At 60.5% G+C, this 23,198-nt stretch overlaps 2 protein-coding genes across 3 annotated transcripts; one reads left to right on the top strand and one right to left on the bottom strand.

Annotated features, from left to right (window-relative positions):
- Positions 1 to 3,471: 3,471 nt before the first annotated feature.
- LOC424577 (Kruppel-like factor 1 (erythroid)-like) lies at positions 3,472 to 5,394 on the bottom strand. Its single transcript, XM_046898236.1, has one exon. It carries the CDS (start codon positions 5,392 to 5,394, stop codon positions 3,889 to 3,891), a length of 1,506 nt encoding a protein of 501 aa, XP_046754192.1. The 3' UTR covers positions 3,472 to 3,888.
- Positions 5,395 to 6,614: 1,220 nt separating this feature from the next.
- Positions 6,615 to 15,745, top strand: LOC107054060. Of its 2 annotated transcripts, XM_046944845.1 has the most exons (3): positions 6,615 to 13,839; positions 14,940 to 15,168; positions 15,281 to 15,745. In XM_046944845.1, the coding sequence occupies exon 1, from the start codon at positions 7,533 to 7,535 to the stop codon at positions 8,655 to 8,657; it is 1,125 nt and encodes a 374-aa protein (XP_046800801.1). In that variant the 5' UTR covers positions 6,615 to 7,532; the 3' UTR covers positions 8,658 to 13,839; positions 14,940 to 15,168; positions 15,281 to 15,745. The 2 variants fall into 2 exon arrangements, with proteins under 2 accessions (XP_046800801.1, XP_046800802.1); XM_046944846.1 differs by having other exon boundaries at positions 14,940 to 15,745.
- The last annotated feature ends 7,453 nt before the right edge of the window (positions 15,746 to 23,198 follow it).

Here is a 23,198-nt window from a genome sequence, read left to right as displayed (position 1 = left end):
GAGGAAAGATCCAGTACCACCTTGCTGCCCCTCAAAACCCTGACCCCAGAGCACCTGAGTAGCATTCCATCCTTAGTATCCACATCCTAGCGCCATCTCCAAACCCACCACTCTCACCACGAAAGAGCCCCCAGCTCCAACCCTGTCCCCCCCAGGGCCCCAGTCCTGCTGGCAGGTGCCTGCATAGAGCCGGCCCCGCTGCAGCTGTGACTCACCTCGCTGCTGGGACCTGTTGTTCCATGCCTTGCCACTTCCCTCCCTGCTGCCTCAGCTGCACTCCAAGTCTGTGGGTCTGCAGTGTGAGAGGGTGTCCCACCTGCTTTGCTAGAGCATTTTGGGTCCCTGTCTGCCTTGCCAGGCCGCAGCAAAGCACTTTCTGGCTGGCCTTTGGCAAGGGTTGTTCTCTTTCCTAGCGCTCATCTGGCACGGAATGTTTCTCAGTGCTTCCGAGGGTGTTTTCTCACTGCCCTCACAGCTTTGCAGGGCAAGCTTACCCGGGCAGGGACCGGGCACCCTTCTCCAGCAATCAGCACACCTTGGCCCAGGCCACGGGGAGAGGCCGAGTCTTATTACCAACAAATTAGGGGCAATTGCCATTTTCACTGCAGCCACTTCTGACCCTGCTGAGGATCCTGGCCATGCCTGGGGCAGCTCTGCCTGGGATGGAACCCTCTGCCCTCAGCTCAACGCCAAGCAGCACACACAGAGCAAGGCCCTGCTCCCGCCCCGATGATGAAAGGTGAAGAAGAACTGGTTTGTGCTCTGATCTCACAGCCCAGCCTCAAAACAGCCGCGGACCGTCACCGCGGCTCCCAAGATGCTCGGGGAGAGGACAGCAGAGCCAGCCTTTCCAGTGGGACGGGATGGTTGGAGAAATTCATCGTTCCCCTGGAAATAAAAATAATAATCATAATAAAAACACAAAGCCAGAGATTACTTATACGCACACAAACACGGAGGCACGCACTCTCTCCCCATCTGGCTTTGCCAGCCTGACTCATCGCTAATTCAAACAGCCCACACCTTTCCCTCTCCCTCCATGTGACATTTCGAACGAGTGAAGGGGAAGAGGCAGCAGTCCCAGAAGTTAGCTGGAGCCATCCTGCTGGCGTCAGACCCCTGTCTTTGGGTACAGAGTCCCAGAATTGAAGCCCCCCAGGAGCCCATCACAGCTCCCCTATGTCCCAGCATGGTCACGCCACAAACACACCCTTCCAAAACTGGGGCAGAGGCAGCTACAGAAAGGATAAGTGACAACTTAGTGGGTTGGTAACACCTGCTGAGGGAGTCCCATGTGCACAGGCAGGATGCAAAGTCCCAAGCTGGCTGCCACCCTCCTGCCCAGGGCGGACCCAAGGGCTGCAGGCTGGGTACTGGCCCCAGGACAGCCATTCCCTGCTCTGCCATTCCCAACTTTCCTCCAGCTGAGCTCACCACAGCAGGAAATGGGAAGGAGCAGGCTCAGCCCAGCCCCGCTCGTGGCAGAACTCCGTCCGATTTCCACCTGCAGGACAAAAGCCCCAGGAGAAGTCACCACTACGGGCAGGGCAATGCTGGGGGCCGGGCACCGCGTGCTCCCAAAGCAGCATCAGGCCTGGACAAGCCCCAGCTTTTGGAGGGCTGCGTGCATCACGGGTAATCAGCCGTGGGAGGGAGGGATGGAGCCAGACCTGCTCGCTGAGCTCGGGACCTGCCAGCGTGCTGCTGCTGAGTCACCCCATTAGAGCAGGGAAACCTCAGCACCTGAACCCAACAGCACACGGGGACAGGCGGCCACACGCAGCTCCTGGGGTGAGCGCACAGCTGGTGCCACGCTCCTGCTGCAGGGGACAGCGGGACGGAGCAGTCGGCGAAGGCAATAGGGCTGACAAGGCTGCCGGGAAGGTTTCTGCTCCTGTTCCCCTCAGCTGTGACTCACCGCAGGACCGGTCACACCATCCCTGAGCCGCAATTGCCCCATCTGCAGATTAGGGAAACTGAGGCACGGGGAAGTGGGGTGACTCAAGAGCTGTTGCACAGGAGATGCCGCTCGGATGCCGAGGGTTGGGCGTTCCCCATCGATCCTCCGCAGCTAACTTAAGCAGAAATGAACATCGATGTAAATATTTACTGACAAGCAGCCCGGCCTCACCCACTCCTCTCAGAAGACAGCTTTAAAGTAAACTCTCTCCCGGCTCTTTCAAGTTTACATCTTGTTTATTTATTATACAGCAGATCACAATATTTCAACAGTTTGCATATAAAGAAAAGTAACATTTCGGAGTGCGAGAGACCTAACGTGCCCAAGCAGAGAAATGTTAATTAACAATATACACAGACAGGAACAGTGCACTTCCCAAAGCTGAGACTCATCTGTGTTCCCAGCTGGAAGAAAATATATTAAAAAAAAAAAACCAGAAACATTATATATTACTGCTTTGTTTAATTTACATCTTGCTTTGCAGAAGCTGCACATAAAAAGATTCGTTTTCTCTTTGAGTCTTCTTTTTCTTTTTTCCCTCTAAGAAAGTTTCAAGTATAGCAGAGACCTGGGCGTTCAGAGCTGGACTCGCTGTCCTTTACACACTAAGTTTTTAAAAGCAGCATGGGGAAGGCAGCCGCAGCAGTACCTGGTGTCATCCTGAGGGGAACAATAGGAACTAAAGCAGACCATTGGTGAGAACCATTCGGGCTCCCAAGCGGAGAACTGTGGGCATAGGATCGGACCGCCCAGGGGGACCCAGGCCGGTTCTGGGGGCACCCACCCGGCTCCCTGTGTGATGCAACGCTGCGCTGCCGACCCCCGCAAGCCTTTAGACCCACAATTAAGTCCCACTCTTACCCCGTACTCCCTGGGATTTTGGGCCAGGAGGTTTGTTCTGATGGCCACAACCGAGAAGAGCGGAACCCAGAGTTGTGGGACACGGATCTCCAGCAGGAGCTTGGCCAGAATCAGCCACCACCATCCCCAGAGCTGCAGGGCGCCAGGATCGGGGAGAAGGTTTTGAAGCCAATGCCAAATACAAGCGGGGAGCTCTGGGGAGACAGATCCCTGCTGCACCAGCCCTCCAGCAACAGGAGCAGGCCGAGGGACTTCGCATAGCCCTGCTCCTCGCCTCCACCCCACAGCAGCCCATCCTTCCCCCAGCACGCAGCCGAGCCCCGCTCTCACAGCAGAGGCAGGAGGAGAAAAATAGTTATCAGCTACAAGCGAGAAGGGCCGGGCTGCTCCCCAACGCTATTTACAGCAGGAGCTGCTCCAGGGAGTCGCTCGGTGGAGGGGGTGCCGAGCGCGCCCGCAGCCCCCCGCTCACATGTGCCGCTTCATGTGCAGGGCCAGGTGGTCGGAGCGGGAGAAGGCCCGCTCGCAGAGGTGGCACTGGAAGGGCCGGTGCCCCGTGTGCTTGCGGTAGTGGCGGGTCAGCTCATCGGAACGGGCGAACTTCCAGCCGCAGCCTTCCCAGGTGCAGTGGTAGGGCTTCTCGCCTGTGGGGAGAGGGGCTGTCAGTGGGCACAGCACTCCGCATGCCTTCACCCCCCCTTCCCAGCCCTCCTGGTTTATGGAGGAGGTCCCTGCCCACCACTCCTATGCTCCTTCAATAGAGAGGAGACCGACCGTGCGCCGTTGCCTGACCCACCTTTCCTTTCACCCCGATCTTCCCATCCTTCCCCAAATGCATCGCTTCCCCGCTTGCCTCAGCACGAGGCCCACCTCTGCCCCACTGCAAGAACCCCTCCACGTGCCTCTGCCCCCTTGCCTGTCGCTGCCAAGAAACCTCACTCACCACGTGCCGCATCCCAGCTCTGCTACAGGGCTACACCAGAACACTTCCACCATGGGGACCCCACCTCCCTTCATCCTCAGCCCAGCCGTGGGATGTGTCCATCCAGGCACCTATGTGCCGCACCTCACATCTCAGGGTCCTGAGCACACCCTGCCCCACATAGGGCCTCCCCCCCACCTCTCACGGCCCACCCCAGCCCGGCCCCACCGCGTGGACCTCCCAAATACTCCACCGCTGGGGCAATTACCGTGGACTGACGGCAGAGCATCCCCCTCCATGAGCCTATCCAACCCCACCGCGGGGACCGCGCGAGTAACCCCGTGTGTCCCGACCCTCGCCCGCCTCCTCGTGCTTCCTTACCCGTGTGCGTCCGCATGTGCGCCTTGAGGTGGGAGCTCTTGGTGTACGTCTTGCCGCAGCCCGGGTATTCACAGTTGTGCGTCGCCGTCCGCTTGCGCGCCCACGAGCGGCGGCCGCGTTTGGGCTTGCAGTCCTCGGGGGGGCCCCCGGCCGGAAAATACTCCAGCACCGGGGAGTTGGGCGGCGTGACCAGCAGCCCGGGCAGCCCCGCCGGGCCCGGCCCCGGCCCCTTTAGGGGCTCCCTGAAAACACTGAAGTGTCCATGAAACTGAGGGGGCGGCTGGGGGGCGAAGTGGGGCGCGTAGCGATGCGGGGCCACGGCATAGTGGGGCGGCAGGTCGGCCAGCAGGTGCGGGTCGGCACCGGGCAGCGGCTCCTCGGGGGGGCCCAAGCGGCCGTGGGCGAAACCAGGGTACGGCAGCGGTGGCCCCGACACCGGGCCCGGCGCCATGCGGGGGGGCTTGTGTTCACCACCTCCCGGTCCCAGGTACTCGCCGCCAGGTAACCCCAGCATGCAGGCGCGCTCCTCCGGCTGCTCCTTCTTGATGCGAGGCCCGAAAGGCTGCGACGGGTCCAGGGGCAGCGGGCGGGACAGGGCCGGGTGCAGGGCCGGGTGGTGGTGGGGGCCGCCGGGCACCCGCAGCTCCGTGTACTCCCTCCGCTGCAGGTCGCAGTGCGCGGGCAGGTCCGGGGTGAGAAGCTCGGCCACGTAGCTGTGGCTCTGGCCGTCGGGGTACGGCGCCGGGAACTTGCCCGGCGTGGGGTAGGAGCCGTCGCTGTCGTACGTGGTGCCGCAGCTCTCGGGGGTCTCAGGCAGAGGGTAATTGGGGCCGGGCGGTCCCTGCCCGCCGCTGCTGGTGTGCGCCAGGATGAAGTCCAAATCCACGAATTTGCCCAACTCGTCCTCCTCCCGCTTCACGGCAGCGGCGGAGCCGTCGTGTGGCAGCATCCTCTGCGGGAACAGCGGCGTCAGGAACGGGACAGCGGGGCACAGCTCCCCCCACCCGTACCCTCCGCCCGGGGCGGCGGCTCTCCCAGCCCACCCGACGGCTCCGCACCGCTCCGGCACAGCTCCAGCAGCGCCCTCCGACGGCGGGGGGACCGAGCACCGGACCCAGGAGCACCGGACCCTACACCCCCCTCCCTCGGCGCTCCGTTCCCAGTGCCCGCTGCTTACGTGCATCATGTCGGGGGGCCGCTCCTCCAGCGGCAACAGGTTGGTGAAGGTGGAGATGGAGGGCAGCGCGCTCTCGTCCACGGCCGCCGCCATGGCGGAGCCGGGACCGGGCACGGGGCTGGGGGGGGGGGAGCGCGGGGCCCGGCTCCGCTCCGCTCCGTTCCGCTCCCCGCGGCGGCAGCGCTGCTCTGCGCCGCCCCGCGCCCCTAAGCTGTTAACAGCATGGCTGCGTTCCTATTGGCCCGGCTACACTGATATTCGCCGCTGCCGCTTTCTATTGGGTACTGAAGTTGTTAAGCCCCGCCCCCTGCTCTCAGGCCACGTCCTCCTCCTTGGGGCTGCTTCGACGGGTCCGGGCGGGGGGAGGCAGATGAGCCCCCGCCCGGAGTGAGGGGTCCCGGCGTGGGTCGCTGAGCCGGGTCCCCAGCTCTGCAGCACCGTCAGTGTCACGGCACAGCCGGGCCTGTCCGTGCCCTTCCCCACGGTGCGCGTGGAGAGGGCGCCAGCGTGGATCACAGAGCGGCGACGCGCAGCTTAGAGGTGCGCGATGCCGCCTGACCTACACCGATGTCCGTGGACGCGAGTGGCAGAGAGCAGGGCCAGCACAGGGGCGTGCTGCAAGCCGGCGCCCCCGCACCGCTCACCTCTTGTAACGGTGAATGTGAGGCCGCGTCCCCTGCGCGGTGCAATCAGCAGCCCGGAGCGCACAGCTGCCATCAGCCCGAGCGCAGGGTGTGTGTGCGAGCAGAGATAACCTCACCAGGGGCTGGCAGCCTGCTGGCCTCTCCTCATCGCACCCCACAGCCCCGCAGGACGTTTGCCTGCCCTCCTGGGGACCGGCACCGTGGCAAAGCCTCCGTCAGCCTCACCGCTGGGGGTGTAAGTCTGCCGTGCCACTCCGCTCGCCCCACGGAACCCCAACACAGTGTAATCCCCACAAGAGCTTCTCACAGCAGCAAGCAGGCTGCGACATCCCCGTTTGCAGGGTGCCCTGCTCTGTGCCACCAAGCGGGGACGTGGCGCAGAGATGCGGGGCTCTGGGTGGCCACCCAGGGCCTGTGGGCCATGCTGTGTATCCCAGTGCGGCAGCGCTCCGCTTGGCCTCCCTCCAGGCAGTACCAGGAATGGCCCGGTTTCTGTTGCGCTTGTCAAGGAGCCGTAGCCCTTATCTCTCCCAGCTTGTCTCCCTGCTTTCTGGGGCTTTCCAGCACAAGATACCTTTCTAAGAACTCGGGCTGCTGCCATCGCTGCTCAGAAGCGAGGAGTCAATTTGAAAAGAAACACACACAAACACCCGAGGTGCGCGCACACACACACACACACACACACACACACACACACACATACACACCGCCGCCGCTGGATCCAAAGCCACCCTACCAGTTGCTTTCATCACCGTGCTTTAATTATAAGGGTGGAGCGTTGCAATAAATTATTTCGGTAATCCCGTGGAACAACAACGATTCACATCTTCCCCTTTTACCAAGAATCCCTGCCCTCGTTTCCAGAGCACACTCCGGGGCTCTGCCCGGCGCTGCGTGCCCACGACCAGCGGCTGTGGCAGAGCCATCGGACGGGTTGAAGTGTATGGGTGCCACGTCCTCCCACTGAAAAAGTCAGCTCTGAATGGGGAAAGGCTCCAGGTGTATGGGCACCCCGCCGGCCTGGCCCCCACAGTGCCTTGTTGAAGTCACGGGCTAATCCCATTATTTGTTTCTTGTCCAAATAATAATTAATAGCGAGGCAGTTCCTGCCCAAAACTTTTATAGATAAGTGAGAGCAGATGCCACAGGAGATAAGAGCTCATCCCACTTGGCTTTCCCCTTTTCCAGGCACTTTTCATGGCTTCTTCCAGGAGAGGCATCACCGGTAGATCGGACTCCTTCTTATAGCTGATGTGTCTTGCAGATGTGGGGAACTCCTAATGCTTACCTTACAGAGGGGCAGCACGGAGGGGCAGCACTGTGCCCAGCACTGCGCAGGGAGCGCGGCAGAGCTTGGTGCACCGGGAGCCCCAATGGATGTGAATGGGCTGAGGCGGAGGCAGACGGCACGCATGCAGCCCGCTGTTGACAGAAGCCCATTTAGGAAACACGAATTATCTCCCGCGCCGCTGCAGCAGACTGTAAAGTAGATGGCATCAGACAAGATCAAACAGCAGCTCAGCGGGAGAGCAAACAGTGGGAGGGAAGGGCTGCGCACCACGGCGGTGGCCCAAGAGGAAAGGGTTAATGGTTATCCCGCATGTTTGTAGGTGCTGTGGGGTGTGCACCGCCACGGGTGGCATTGGTTTCCCGTGTCCCCTCTCCTCTGGGGAACTTCAGAGTCCCTATAGCATTGGCCACATCATCACAGCCCAGAGAGCTTCGGCTGCAGCGGGTGGCACAGCTGGAGCCTCATGGAGGTCCTGCGGGATGGTGCCACGGGGATGCACCGCAGGCCGGAGGGACACCTGGGGACAGGGAGCGAGGTGTCACTTCCCATCCCCCTCTGCCTGGAGCCGGCCCATGTGGGGAAGGATCCGGGAGACCCCAGACCTCCTTTCATCCCCCCCAAGCCCCCTTCCCCTCCTGGAAAGAAAAGAGGAACTGAAAATGAAATTAAAGCATAATTCAATCCGGAGCGGGTCCAGAATAAAGTCATCTGCTCTTATCGTGCACTGGCAGGCTCTTCCCGCTCGGCAACAAACACAATGTTATCAGGGCACAGAGGGCAGATTCGTTTGCACCGGCCGAGAGAGCTGCTGTGTCCGCCCTGCCTGCCCCGAGCCCGGGGAGCACCGGGACACACGGATGGGGCCGAGGGCTGCAGAGGGCAGCAGCACCCCGACACCATCGCTGTGGGTCCCCTTGGATGGGGCTGCTGCCTCAGGTCCCTCCTGGTGGATATCCAGCGCTGCAGAGGGACAGCACTCGGGAGTGATGCTGGATGATGAGAACACACGTGTCCCTGTCTCCCGAGTGTTCCCAGGTGCCGGTGCACCCCGAGGAGTGGCACAGCCACCTGCCCTGCACTTTGCCGTGTCACACAGGGCAGGCAGAGCTGGGTGTCCCATGCTCTCACCGTACGCTTCACCATGGACCGCATCCCGCATCCCGCATCCCACTTTGATCTCCGCCCGAGCCCTGGCTGTGCCCTCAGTGCCGGGGCTGCCGGCCGGGCTGTTATGGGGCCAGCACAGCCTTCTGAGTCTTTCTTTATATACCCCTGTTATTTTTAACTCTGCCTACGCAAATCCCAAATCCGGAATGAGCAGCGGCCCAGGGCCAAGGGGAAATGGACATGGTGCAAATTTCCTGCCCTTTTTACCTCTCTTCCTCTATAACACACAGCAACGTTTTTCCTCCGCTGCTTAACTTTCACTGGTACAAGAAAGCTGAAAGCACCGGGCCCTGCGTGGAGTCGTGGGGGTGAGCACTGTGATAGATGGGGTCTTCCCATCTATTGGGTGTGCGTTGCACTTGGAGATGCTGGGAGGTGCCCCAAGTCACAGCGCACCACAGCCCCCACGGGTGATACCACAAGCTCGAGATGTCCCTCGAAGAATCCAACCTCGGCCATTTTGCCACGAGCAGCCTCCATCCCTCACCTCCTGTCGGTGCTATAAGGGATCCAGCCTCCAATTAACTCCATCTCACAATGGGTGGGTACAACCTCCCTTTCCCATACACACATTAAACCAGGGAAAGTACCAGAGCCCATCCCTGTGCTCATCCACCCTCCTCCACACGGGGACACGGTGCTTCCCAGCCCAGCGCCGCACAGGTGTGGCTGTGCTGCATGGGGCACATCAGTGGCAGTGGGGAGGAATGGCACGGTGCTGTGCGGAAGGAGCCCCCTGCAACCATGTAGCATCGCAACGCACAACAAAAGGACGGACTTTTTTCCTGGTCCCAGCCCATGTACTGCACTGCTGAGCCCAGCCCGCGGGGAATGCTCTCTTGTTGGAAATATCCAAATGGGAATACAAGCTGCCTGAGCCCAAGCCCAATTCCTCCCTTTGTTCTGGGGCTCTGGCAGCGAAGGGGTTAGCAGCGGGGCGACAGGAACTCGCCTTCTCTTTAATTGACCTCCGATGATGAAACAATCAAGCAAACAATTTAGAAATGTGCATCCAATGAGATCATCGGGAAAACTTCTCCGGGAAGGAGCCCGGGGAAAGGAACGTGGCGGTAATCCACCTGCTCCTGGCAGGGTGCGCTGGGCAGGGGCGAGTGCAGGTGGTACCGCTGCCTGTCACCTCGTTCTGGCTGTCCCCACGGCCTCTGGGCCCAGAGCCAGGCTGGTTCCTGCCCCCTCCCATGGGGCACCCATCCTCCATGTCCTCAAGCCCCCCTAGGCTGCTCAGTGCTCTTTTTTCCCCCTGCCAGCACCGAGCACTCCTGCAGCACCATCCCCAGAGCTGACTGGAGGTGATGCAGCCACCCCAATGGGCACTTTTAGGATGGGACCCCGCTGAGGGAATCCCCCCACGGGATGGGAGATTCCCACCTTCCCTCCCCCCCCTCCAGCCCCCGAGGAGGGCTGGCACTGCTCCCTGGCCCTGCTTTCCCCAACCCTGGCTCAGGCTCGGGCTCTGGCTCTGCACACAGTAGGGCTAATGCTGGCCCCAAGGGTTTCCCTTCAGCACGCACTGCCACCAGGGTGGTTTTGAAGACAATCTTAGCCCGAGCCTTCCTTCCTCAGCCGCCAGTGATCTGGTGCCGGGCTGCTGTGTTTGTGTTGTGTGTGCGTGTGTGTATCTTCAAACCGCAACAAATATTTCATACTCGTTTTCTTTCTTTCTTTTTTTTTTTTTTTTTTTTTCCTCCCTCAGAGCCTTTTGGCTGTGGTATTTAAATAGTAGGTGTGGTCCCGGAGCTGCGTGCCAAAACCAACACGAGCTGCGGAGCAGATAACCCTGCGAGCAAACGCAGCAGCAGCAAAACCACGCCAGGGCAGGCAGCGGTGCTGGGGCGGGCGCGGAGCGCGGGGCAAACAGCATAGGGACAGCAGTCGCTCATAGTGTCCCCATCCCCTGCCCCAACACCTGGCCAGTGGGGTGTGAGAATCCCCTCCGGTGCTGGAAGTGAGGCTCACCGAGAAACTTGCTTGCTCACAAATGGAAAGCCCTGAGATACAGTGAGCCCAAAGCCCTGACATACGCCGCGTGTCGTGCGTCGCAGCGTGAGTCACCCGAAGCACAGCCTGCTGCTGCCCTGCCCTGCTCGTGCTGACGGTGCTGGTGTGAACAAGGGATGGAGGGGACTCCAGTGCTCTTGGTCCGAAGATGGGCAGAGAGAAATCTGGGCAAAAAAGGGATGAAGAAGAGGGGCTTCTGTGCAGCCCCCCTGCGGGCAGCCCGGCCACAGCGTATGCAAGGGAAGCATGAGATCCCCATGCTCTGCGTAAGCTCTGAGCGTTGAGTGTAGGGATGGAGAGGGGTTGCTTCAAAGTGCTCATCAGTCTTCAAAGCTTCCCGACACAAAAGTCCCCAGGAAGCCCTGGAGCTAATCCAAACCTGTGCCAGGTCCCACGTTGCCCACGTTGGTTACTGGCATCTCTGGGCAGCAATCACAGCCAAAAAGATGGAAGGAGATCCTTATCTCAGCCTTCAAGCCCAGAGCTTCCTCTGGGGCTGGAGGGAGGCAGGGTTCCTCCAGGAGAAGCTCTTGCAAGGCTTGCCTCTGAGGGGGACCCACTTGCCAGCACTTGCAGTTCAGTGTGAGCGGGCCGCCCATGTGGGGGTGGGTTAGGGGAAAGCCAGTGCTTTCCCACCCCCAGCACACACTCTCAGCTCTCCTCCTCGCTCTGTGTGTGGCCCAGGTGGAGGAACACCCGCTTTCTCCTGCCTTAACCTCACACCCCATGGGAAGCAGGCAGTGGGGAACCGCCACCCTTCCAGTGCGGTCCCAAAGCAGACTACCACTCCAGAGCCAGGGATCACCCCACAGCTGGGGGCAATGCCAGGATATGGGGGTTCTCCTCCCCATCCCATTCCAAAGGGGACAGCCATGTGTGTTGCAACGCTCCCCGTGGGACTGTAACCCAAAAGGGGCTGAGGGCACTATGGAGGACACGAACCCTCCTTGCTCCCCAGGATGCCATGCCCTGGGGCTGCCTGCAGGATGCACCTTGCCGTGGAGCACCATCCCCTGATCTCAGTGTGCGTTCAGGCTACAGGCAAACAGCTCCAGACCCAAATACTGCCTCCAGCCCCATCCATTTTTCCCAGCTCTGGTCTCCCCAATGCCTCCCACATGCCAGTGAGGGGATTGGCATAGCTGCTGCATCCCGTGGCTTCTCCAGGCCCCCGGGACCTCTCGGTGCCACTGGCACGTGTCCCAGTTTGGAAAGGAAAATAAGGTTCGGATGTTACCTCCCCGCTCAGGAGAGGAAAATTCTTTCCAGCAAAACATGCTTTTAGTCCCTGAGCGAGTGCGGCTGACATTGGGTTCCCCAGATTTCCAGCCAAACGGGGAATTTTCCACCGACATCAAAGCACAACAAAGCGGTTTTGTGGGGATGGACAGCGTGGCTGCATGCTGCACACCTGCCCACGTGCCTCCTTGTTTTGGAAAGTGGCCCTGACTATGAGTGACTGCATGGGACACGAAGGTCTCCCACTCCCCTCCTGCCTTCCCTACAATGCAGCGTGCACCTCGGGGGCTTTTTCCATGTCTCCCTTCCAGAGATGTTAGAAGGATGAGATCTGACTGAGCTCATGACACACGTGAAGTGGGACATGGCCAAGTCTGGAGGTGGAGAAGAGGGGTTCTCGGGGAGATCTGGGTGCTTTGGACAGGTAAGGTCATGCTGTCCCCACCGCTGCCCCCCATACACAGCCCCACATCTCATCTTCCATCCTGGGCTAGGGACTGGTGCAGGTGGGGCCACGGGGCAGCACGGGGCTCCCAAGGCAGCAGAGCACCGACATCACTCCAAGTTGGCAGGATTTAGGGAGCCCGGTTGCTTCTACAGCGGCTCGAGTTTGGGTTTGGCATAATGAATCCGCACCATCTCTTCCTGTGCAAAGGGGGCCACAGCAGGCGTGGAGATTTAGGGGTACTCTGAGACTGGGGGGGTAGCGGGGGGTCCGACCACTCTCCGGCCTTAGGAGGGCGATTTCTCCCTGAGATCCTCCGGGAGCGGCTTTTGTGGACGCACCTCCCCGTTAGCGCAATCTGATGCACTTCAAAGCCTCCTGCCCTGGGGCCATTAGCGTCAGGATGAGGGACGTGGGGGCAGCCCGGCCGGGGACAGCGCTGGGGATGGCAGGAGTCACCTCCGGGAATCGGCACTTCCAACAAATGGGTTCATTTGCGGGAACGCAGCGGCTGCTGGTGCATCAATGGGCAGATTAAGGGGCCGCTCCAGCCGCCCGGGAACCTTTTGGTCTGCGGCCAGGTCTCCTTTCCACTCCTTCCACCGAGGCTGATTTGGGGATTCTCTTCCCTCCGAGTCCACAATTGCAGGATCATTTGCATGTAAAATGCGAGCTGGGCCCTTTAGCAGCTCGTCTGCGCCTGATAGCGGGGCCGGGGGAGCAGCGGGCACTAAACTCGCTAATGCAATCAGAGGCCTCTGCACATCAAAGCTCCCGTGCCCTCAAAGCCGCAAAGCTCCACTCGGCCACCTTTCATCAGTGCCTGGGCGGCTGTCACCCGCATCTCGGGCATCCCGCAGGTGAGAGTCCTGCCTCATGGATGCCCTCAGACCCCTAACCCCAACCCATGCTCACCTGGGCATGGTGCAGGGAAGGTGCGCACACACACACACACATACCTACACTGCAATTAGCACGCAGGGCTAATAACCACATCCGAAAGGAAACTGGCTGGGGCAGCACTGGACCGCATTCCTCGTGCTGGGGAGCGGCACTGTCCCCGTCACCTCTGCGAGGTGTCCCTAGGGAAAGGTGCCCCAGTGCCACATTCCAACAGGTCCGGCTGCCTAACGGGGTGTCAGGCTGGGCTGGATGGATGGTTGGCATGACAGGATGGCCAGTCTGCGGCTGCTGCATCCCTGAGGCATGCCCATGGAGCTGCCAGCATCTCCTCCTCTTGGCAAAGTGCTTTTCTCCTCGCTCACCATCCCTGCATCCCACTGAGCACTTTCCCCAGGAGTGGCTAGGACAGTGCCCCGTGGTCCCAGATCACACCATTTCTATTGGTGTGCCATTCCCATGAGCAGCGCAGAGCTGAGCCATGCCCACATCCAAAGCTGGGTGCTCGTGCTGCAGGCTGGTGGCCCTACGCATCCCATATCTTTCCTGGGTCACTCTATAAACCTTGCCATAGGCAGGGGTGGCTGGAGACCAGACCCCACCTGGATGGGCTGATCTCCTGATGTCCACCTGCAAATGTGACCCAGCTCAGTGTGCAGGGGACCACCTATGGGTGGCACATGGGTGCTGGCTGCTGTGCCTCGGCGCCGTCTGGGCGCTGTCCTATGGTTCCTGGTCACCAGTTGCCTCTCTCAGCAAACACAGCTGCTGCTCCATCCTTCCCCATGGTGCCGGTGCCTGTTCTACGGTGCTGACGTGTATGCAGCGTGCAGGTAAGGACAGCAATCCTGGAGCACTCCTATCAGAAGGATCCAGCATCCCACAGCCTGCAAGGAGCAGGGGGGAGAAAGCAGGGGGGAGACTGCCTGCTCTCTGCGTGCTGGGGAGCCCTTGGGGTGGGATTTTGCCATGCCTGTGGCTTCTATATGCTGGGCAAGTGCAGCGGGACGCGGGCCAGCCACAGGTCCCACCCCAGCAGGGAAAGCTGGTGGTGACTCACTGCCCTCACTGCCCCTGCCCACAGGTCCCTTCATCCTCCTGCTCCCACCAGTGCATCCCAGAGGAGATGAGCGTCTGTGGGACAGTGAGATCCTGTTCATGGCTGTTCTTGTCCCCAGAGCAGTACCTGGGGCTGAGCTGGTATTGGTACGGTGATAGGACATGTCCCTAATAGAGCACTCCCTCCATCCTGTCATATCCTCGTATGCAGCCTGCAATGGGATGGGCATCACACCTTCTGGTGGGGTGTGAATGTCTGCTCTGGGTGGGTTCCCACAATGGGGGCAGTTCCAGGCGATTAGTCACATGGAGCAGGGACATGGGGCTGCCAACACTGCAGGGTGGCTGCAGAAATCCCAAAAGCAAATACAATTGAGCAGCAAGCAGCCGTGCAGGGCAGGGAATACCTCCCAGCAGCAGGTTTGGGGCTAGAGGAACTCAGCTCCCACAGGTCGCATCAATCAGGGTTTGCATTTGAGGACCCCAAAAGCTGGGACCCAGAAGCTGGGCTGGGTGTCAGCCTCGGGGGTGTTTGCTATCTGCTTGCATTTTGTTTGGGGGGGGGGGTGGGGGGGGGTGGTGGGAGGGTCCCTGCAGCCCTCCTGGGGGCTGGATAAAGCGAGGGGCAGAGCAGAGGGATCAAAGGGGAGGGCTGAAAGGAGCTCCTCGTGAGTTGTGGGTCATTATCTGTTATTAACATCTGTAATCTCCCGGAGAGCAAACTGAGATTTACAGCCTGTTATTAGGCTGTTACTCAACCTGTTGTGCAATAGCTCCATTTGAAAAAAAAAGAAAAAAAAAAAAAAAAAAAAAAAAAGAATGTGATTAATAGCCCGCTAATAAGGGGGAAATCTCTCCTGTTTCATTCAAACAGACTCCAAGAGGATTCCAAGAAGGCGTGAGCCCTCAGCACAGGTTCTCAGGCTGGATGCTGGACCCTCCCCCCCCCCCCCCCACCACCTGATGCCTTGCAGGCAGCACTGGATGGGAGGCACCGCAGCAGCACACACAGATCGCCCCTCCAAGCATAGATCCCCCCTCCAAGCTGCTGGGGCTCAGAGGCTTCCGAGCGTCACTGCTGCCCCTTCCAGCTCTGGTTGCAGGTGAGGGGGGTCCCGGCGGCCCCTTGCCATCCCCGTGGTCACTATCTGGAGGATGTGGAAACTCTGAGTCACCCCCCTTTCTTATCCCAGCGTCTCACCTTTTGTTTCTCAGTGACTCGCACCTGACTCATTTTGACCCCGCAGCTTCCTGCACTCCGGGCTTTCGCTGCTCATGGACACCCATATCCTCACTACGGTTTCACCTCATGCTTCTCACCCTGATTTCCAGGCAGCTGAACTGGGAGGTAACCCAGGGCTCCACCACATGCTGCCCCAGTGCCATGGCGTTGGGGATGCTCTCAGCTCTATGCTGTCTGAGCCCCTCTGCCCCTGGGCTCTTCGCCTCCCCAAATCATCCTTTGGTAGAACGGGGTCAAGCAAGTGAACGTCTCATGTTGGAGATGTTGGAGTTGGAGAACACCACTAAGACCACTTTGTCCAACCCCAACCCATCACTGCTGTGCCCACTAAACATGTCCATCAGTGCCCTCTGGACCCCCAGGATGTGACCCATCTTTCAGCACAGACACATGAGAAAGGGAAGATGCCAATAAACTCCTGGTGTTTCACAGCCTGATTTTGTCCTCTGCCTCCGATTGCATTGATGGCCTTGAGCAGCCCGATTTTAACCTTATGACTGCACAGCGTGGTTAATTGGATTGCAGCTGCCCTACTGCTGCTTCTGCTGCCAGCCCGGGTCCTGCCCCACGCTCTTGGGATGTTCCAGGAAAGACTCACCCACCTCTCTGCAGCCTTTTTCTCTCTGTGGAGCGTTAAATCCCCTGGCTGTTTCCTTTAGGACCCTGCCCAGAGGGACTCACGCAGGTGCACTTGAAGGGCAGGGCTCCACGGGGTTGCTCCACTCTGCTCCTTGGGGTGTTCTCCATCCCTGGCTGGAGGCACCATCGCATGTCAATATTGGTGCTTTAGGGCTTCCGGCTGGTCTCTAGGGCTGTCCCATACCCATCCTGCTGTGTTCTGAGCAGCCTGGAAGCTGCATCACCTCCAAATGGACGTACTGGGAGCATCGGGTCCTTCGTGCTCCCAGCAGCATGAGGTGTGCCTGGGACCAAAGGCAGCTGGAAAGGGCTGTGGGAAGGGGGTCTGGAGCCTGGCAGGGCCATGGGCAGCAGAGGAGGGGCATGTGCTGAAGCGGGTGTCCTCCCTCCACACATCCCACCACCCTACAAGCCCAGAGGCTTTGGTTCAGTCACTGGAGACCACCAATGGAGCTGCCACCACCACCCTGTCCCCCAACAGCCGGTGTGGGCGGCCGCTCTGTGCCATGCGGTTGCTCAGTGCAGCAGAGGAGGGCGAGCTCAACCCATCCCAGCGACCCACGCACATAATGAGGCCCAGTGCCGCCTCGTCAGCAGAGCGCTCACAGCCCGCTGAGCATGGCTGCATGGCCTGGCGCACGCGGCACAGCAGCCACACCGCGCTGGCAGGCCTGGCCCTGCCTGCCACTCACGTGGCCAGGTGGCTCAGCTGCATTTTCCACATTCCTCCCACCCCTGAGTCACTGAGCTGGCCCTTGCCAAAGCCTTCGCCCAGCCTTGGCCGTGCCAGCAGCCCCATGTGGCTCCATGCCTTGGGTCAGGGAGGCATCCCGCTACCCCACGGAATAGACCTGCACACCACAGCCATGCATGCCAAGGACCTTGCAAGGGACAAGGGAGCTCCCTTCGCCCTCAGCAGCCTGGGGTTGGGGTTTGCACCCTCTGCCATCCTTGCTGCCGCTTTCTGCCTTGGCTCACGGCACCTGACTCTTTCGAAGAGCACGGCGGTGCTGCCAGCAACCTCACCCTGCTGGGAGCCAGCCCGGCCCTGCTCAAGGCCACTTGCATCCTTAATGCATTCCCATAGGGCACGCTGCAGGCTCAGCCCCCTGGCACTGGGGCTGGATGAGTGCCTGCGGCTGTGCCCTGGGTTGGGTGAGAAGCGCGTGAATGATGGCCTCAGAGAGGAGGTGCAGAGAGAAGAGTTGCCTGGAAGGGGTCCCAAAGGAGCTGGGGATGTTCCCAGAGCTCTGCCCTGCTCTGATGACGCAGCACTGCCTTATGCCCTGACTGAGGGCTGGGGGATCCGCCTCAAGCCATCACGGTGCCTAGGACACTCTATTATGTGCTCCTCCAGTTCTTTCCCACCACTTGTCCCAAATCTGCCCTGCAAACCTACACCATCGTTGTTGAGGCCTGGCATGGCACTGGGACCCCCAAGCATGGAAGCAACTCCCACCTGACTGCCCTGTATGTAGCATGATGGGGGGAAGAGGTGCACAGGGGACATGTGGGAGCATGGGAGTGTCCATAGGGTGTGCATTACAGGGGTGCAGCATCCATATATGTAGTATTTCCAAACCTGAGCGAGGGGTGTGCAGGTATGTGTGCACACATAGGGGCCGTGGGCTGGGAGGTATGGATGTGCAGTGTTGGCAAAGATCACTGGTGGCTGCTCCTGGTGCACAGTGTGTGCTCTGCAGCAGCTTGCGGGCTCTCGTGCAAGCAGGTGACTTGGGTGCACCCCGAGTCGTTCCTGGTGCCTCTCCCAGGAGTGGTGGCTCCAAGCCGTGACACACAGGCTGTCATTTTTCCGGCAGTTTCCCAGCCTGTCAGGCCAGTCATGTTGGGTCTTGTTGTGATTTCCCGGATGGCTGCTTGGCACCTGCCTCTTCTCCATCCGAATGGGCCAGTTCCTGGGGCAACGCATCACTTTGGCCCTTGCCCCTCTCCCTGGCTGTGTACCGTGTTCCAGCATCCCACCTTAGTGCCTGTGTTGCCCAGCATGATGCCACAGCTGGGGGATGCTGGGGAGGCAGTAGAGTAATGAGGCCACGAGTGCTGGCCCCGGGACAAGCAGTGAGTCACAGGAGGTGCAGGGAGAAACCTGCTGCTTCTCCAAGGGGGTGGTTGGGGCAGCCAGACTGGCTCAGCAAGTCAGGCCCAGGCGGGCAGCGCGGGCGCCGTTTGCTTGCCACTGCAGCTGGAAGACGTGCTTGGAGGATCTGTGCTGATCTGGAATGGGCATCGCCTGGTGCTGGAGCACAGGAGAGAAGCCCATCAGGAGGACAGGGGCTGGGAGCTGGGGTGGGATGGCTGCAGGTGAGCTGCCCTGCACAAGGATGCTCATCTTCTGGACTTTTGGCTAAATTATTTCCCTGGCCAGTGCTACCCCCCTGGTATCACACAGCAGGTGTCCTCAATAGCCAAGGTGGCTATCCTAGGAATGTCCCCTCCCAGGCTGTGCCAGGCTGTACCTCGGGGTCTCCTTCCTGAGCAAGTGAGGCCAGACCCTGTCTGCTAGAGGAAGGATAGAGCCCTGTGGTGCCTGGAGTCCGAACCCAGGTGAGCTTGGCTCTCCATTCCTAACACCATTTCTCCCATACCGGTCATTCTGTGGGGTTTATGAGCCCCAGCTCCTGCTGGGAAGGCCCTGGGAACTGCATCCCACTGCAGCCATAACCTCTCCCTGCCCAGCCCCCCACAGCCTGCCCGGCACCCCCTCCTTGCCAGCACCAAGATGGTGAGGATGCAGTTAGGGACCAAGAGTTTGGGGCTACTGGTGAGCCGGGATGCGCTGGCAGAGTCAGGATGGCATGGACCCAAGCCAGCACAGGGCACAATTGCCCCAACAAGCCTACATCATCCCTGCTATCCCCCACGTTGTCCCACCAGGGCCCCCACCTTGGTGACTGAAGCTTGCCTGGAGCCAGCCAGGAAGAGCAGCTCTCCACCCCAACCTGTTATTTGGGCTCTAATGGGATCCCCCGCTGCTCCCCTTCAGCAGGGCTGAATGAGAGTGGTCAGCTGTGTGATTAGCAGGGCAGGGGTCTGGCTCTGGGCGCAGGTAATGACAGGCTTATGTCCCCTGGGCTCCTGACCCCAGCACAGACAGGTGGATGAGGATGCCCCAGGCAAGGAGTGGGTACCAAAGAGCAGAACTCAGCACGTCACGCAGTTCCCAGCCCCCTGTGGTGCCATGCTAAGCACTGCTGGAGCCTGGGCCGGGACTGAGGACGTCACATAGCCCTGTCCCCAGCACGTCCATCCATCCTCCTCCACAGGTCCCTGTGTCACCTCGCCATCCTGCCCCACACAAACATTCCCTCACTCCCGTCCACGGTAAATATTGTTGCAGGGCAAACAGTGAATCAGCCCCCTTTGTTCAAGTGCTGCTGGCAGCCCCATCTTGTTCAACTGCTGTTTAATAACCCTCCAGTTGTGTACCCTGCAGCTACTCATTAACCCCAGGCTGCAGATGGTGAGGAAGACAGCAGTGAGCCAGCCGGGAACAGTTTGCCAGTGCCAAGGACCGGCTCTAGGCAAATTCTGGTGAACTTTTACCGGGCGCTGACGTGCCAGCAGTTTTCCTTCACACCTCTGCAAGGTGCAGCCAAGTGCGCCTGGCATGCCCCATTGCCACCCCATGGCATGGCACAGAGGGTGTTGCTCGAGGCTGCGTCCTCATCAGAGCATCCCCTACGGCTCTCGTGGAGGGACGCTCAGGCAGGCAGTGGGTTTGGAGAAGGGTTGCGCTGGGATCTGGGTGATGGAGAGCTGTGGTAGGTCAGCCACCACCACGGTAGTGGCACAAAGTCCCCAGGGGTGGCTGTGCCAGGGGGCCCCTGGGGCCAGGCAGTGCCCTGGACCAGCCACAGCAAGTGCCAGGGTGATGGGCCCACGGTGAGCAGCGCAGGGCTCAAGGCCACCCCTGCTCCCTGCTGCTGTATAGAGTCAGCATCTCCTGACCTTCCCCTTGAGAGTCTGGTGGGATCAGGGCAGGGCCATGGCAAGAGACAGGACCCTGTCCTTGTGTTCTCATCAGGTTCAACAGGACCTGGCCATGCTGCTGGCAGAGGGGATAGCCTGGGGAGGACCACGGTGACAGCAGAGGATGCCCGGCATGCTGGATGTAGAGAGGCTGCCAGGAAGGCCCCGATAAACATCTAGCCTTTGTGTTTATTTACAGCTGAGGATATTTATATCGCAGAGTCCTTTAAATTTAGCAGGGGACACACCCAGCACCATCCAGAGCTGGTGGCTGGGCTCTTGGCACAGCCCGTGTCAGCCTGGGCACTGGGCATACACCAACCGTGTTCTGGGATCGGCGCACACCATGGGGTGCAAGGTGTGGATGTGGGGACAGCGGCACTTCTCGAGGAGAGCAGGATGAGGCTGGCATCATGTACGGCCAAGGCTACTCGTGCAGTGGGGACAGGGGTGCCAGCAGGGGAGGGGACTTCAAATCTGCACCTATCTTGACTTCAAGTCACTCCGAGATAAGCTTTGCGTCCCTTTCAGCTGCTCGTCCTGGGGGCAACGCTTAGGGAGAGCCGAGCTGTGCCAAGCCGAGCAGAGCTGTGCTCAGCCGAGCCGCCCGGAGCGTCCCCACCCGGTGTCTGTCCCCCTCTGCTGGTCGCAGCACCGGGTGCAGCTCCGGCTTCACGGCTGCGCCACCGCCCCCCCATCCCCAGCATCCCGCCGGGGCACCTCCCGGTGTCTCCACCAGGCGAACTCCTCGTGTTCACACATGGACCCCGTAGCTTTGGACAGGCAACGTCTGGCAACCCCACAATCCCTGTCTCCTTCACCAAACGCCCCCCAAACTGCCACTTTCCCCGCTCAGGACTAGAGCAGCCCACAGGGCTCTGCATGCCCACCCCGCAGATGCGCACCCCACATGCGCACGGAGGAGGTGCTCCCACAGCCTGGGCCATCCCTTCCAGCCCGGCTGTCCTCTCCGTCCCCCGTTTGCCTACTGCTGTCAGGTCACATCAGGAGCTGTGAATCGACTGGGCTGGCCCGAGGGGCACAGGGAGCAGAGCCTGGCCGTGCCCCACAGGACGCTTGTCCTCGGGCACAAGGCAAAGGCACTTGTTTTCACGCCTGGGGAAACCCAGCAGCACAAAGCGGGGACGTTTGGATGTTATCCGCTGTGACCAGCCCTGAAGGGAGAAGAAAAGCCGGCTCGGCCGCCCGTCCATCGAGTGCAGTGAGCAGAAGCTGTCCGCAGAGGGAGCTCGGCTGCTGCGATGCCCTCCGGCAGCGGGGGCACCGGGCACCCGGCCCCCCTCCGGGAGGATCACGGACCCCATTCCTCCTGTGGGATGAGGCTGGCAGAGACGTGACCGCGCACACCCCCGCTCCAGCCCTACGGCCCCTCCGGACCTGTGCTTTTGCTCACTTCAGCTGTTACTCGGCTCATCACTTACACCACCGAAGGGAAGAATGCTCACGCAGAACTGCTCAGAGGGAGGCACACACGCGCAGGCACTGAGAGGGAGCTCGAGGCATGCTCTCGTTCCCATAACGTGGCCCAGCCTATCCCACAGCCAGGGGAAACCCACAGCACGGGTCTGAGCCTGCCCAGGGCAACTGGTACACAGGTCACCGACTCCTGGAATGAAGATCTCCTGGGCAGGACCATGTCAGCACTCGCTCTGGAGCAGGGTGTCAGAACATCTGGAAGTTAAGCTGCTTCCCAGTCCTCCTTTAGTGTCTCTGCATCTCCCCCTGCTCAGTGCCATGCTCCAACCCCAGGCACTCTCTGCTAAATTCCCCACAGGGAATTTCAGCACAGGTCAGAGGCATGACATGGCAGAGAGGGCTGTGTGAATATCTGCTCTGTGCGCACGTCCCATGGGGAAGTGAAAGCCCTGTGTCACGCAGGATGGAGCACCATGGGAGGAGCATTCCTCCTCACTGCCTCGAGGATGCAGGGGAGATGGGCATCGTCAGAGAACTGCATCGCTGAACATCCTCGGTGGCTGCATCTTTGCCAGGCACCCACGCGCCCTCCTGGACAGAGCACCCATGGGTGCACTGGGACGGGGCTTTGCTTGGTGCTCAGGGCTCAGGGCAATGCTCATCCATCCCACCCTGGGGTGCCCCACGGCCAGCAGTGGGGTGATGAGCTGAGCGCAGCAGCGGGGCAGCAGCCGTCTCCAGCTGCTCCAGGTCCGCAGGGCGCTGTCTTGGGAGAGCTGCCAGCGGCCAGGCAGCAGGGAGAGAAGGGACAGCTATTTTGGGCAGCCCAAGGCACCCCAGCTGTCGTGCATGCTGCAGCGCAGAGATCGGGCTGCAGAAGGGACAGGGCTGCTTCGCTGGGTTGTGGGGGGTCTCCAGCACCCTGCACGCAGCAAGCAGCCACGTCCCGAGTATAAGGCAGCTTGCTGTGGCTGGTGCGGATGACGCTCAGCTCTGTCCCTCCCAGCCGGGTAGAAGAAGGAACAACGGCTGTGGGACCTGCAGCCAAACTTCAGCTCCCAGCCCTTGTCTGCACCTGGGGCAGTCCCGCTGAGCGCACACGTCTGCAGGGTGAAACACAAGCTGGATGTTGCGTGCTGCCAAGGTGGGGAGGGCAGCAAGGGGCAGCACAGTGGGACGGCTCCTTCTCTCATCACCATCAAACCCGGAGTGTCACCTCCCTGCTTGTCGGAGCGGGCTGGATGTTCTGCGAGGGTTTTTTCCATGCCACCAGCAGACACCGAGTGGAAAGTCCCCAGGAGCCGTGGCTGCTCTGCTGGGGACACCAACGGCGTCAGGGTGCCCGTGTTGCTTCCTTCCAGCCCCGCGGCACTCGCCTGCCCTGGCACTTGCCCAGACCGCAGCACTTGGCTGAATCGTGCAGCCCGGGGGGTGAGCTGCTGGCACAGCCCGAGGCAGGGTGAGGCAAGGCAGGGGAGTGGAGCGCAGGGTAACACAGTGAGGACACGGGGCTGAGGCGTGAGGAGATGGCAGCTCTGGGTGGTGGCATTGCCCCCCCATGCCAGCTCCTTAAGGGGAGTGCTCCCACCACTCCCCTTAGTGGTCCCCAAGTGGCAGATTAGGGATGGTTTGAGTGCTCTCTGGCAGCTTCAATCCCATTGCTGGAGCTACGGGAGCATGCTCTCATGAAGCAGAGCCTCTTTTCCACGTGCTGGGCAGGATGAAGAGGACATGTAGGGCAGAAATAAAAGATGAGAAGAAAGAAATGAGGAGGATGGTCTTCCCCGGAGCTTCCCTTGCTCCTCTGGCTGGGTCCTTCCTGAT

This window comes from Gallus gallus, chromosome 8 (genome assembly GCF_016699485.2).
Source record: "Gallus gallus isolate bGalGal1 chromosome 8, bGalGal1.mat.broiler.GRCg7b, whole genome shotgun sequence".
NCBI lineage: Eukaryota > Metazoa > Chordata > Aves > Galliformes > Phasianidae > Gallus > Gallus gallus.
Note: the sequence above shows the minus strand (reverse complement) of the source record. Positions and strands in the feature narration are given on the sequence as shown.

What these genes read in the sequence shown, in the direction of transcription:
- LOC424577 (XM_046898236.1), bottom strand. Translation starts at nt 5,394, where the DNA reads ATGGCGGCGGCCGTGGACGAGAGCGCGCTGCCCTCCATCTCCACCTTC.
- LOC107054060 (XM_046944845.1), top strand. Translation starts at nt 7,533, where the DNA reads ATGGTTATCCCGCATGTTTGTAGGTGCTGTGGGGTGTGCACCGCCACG.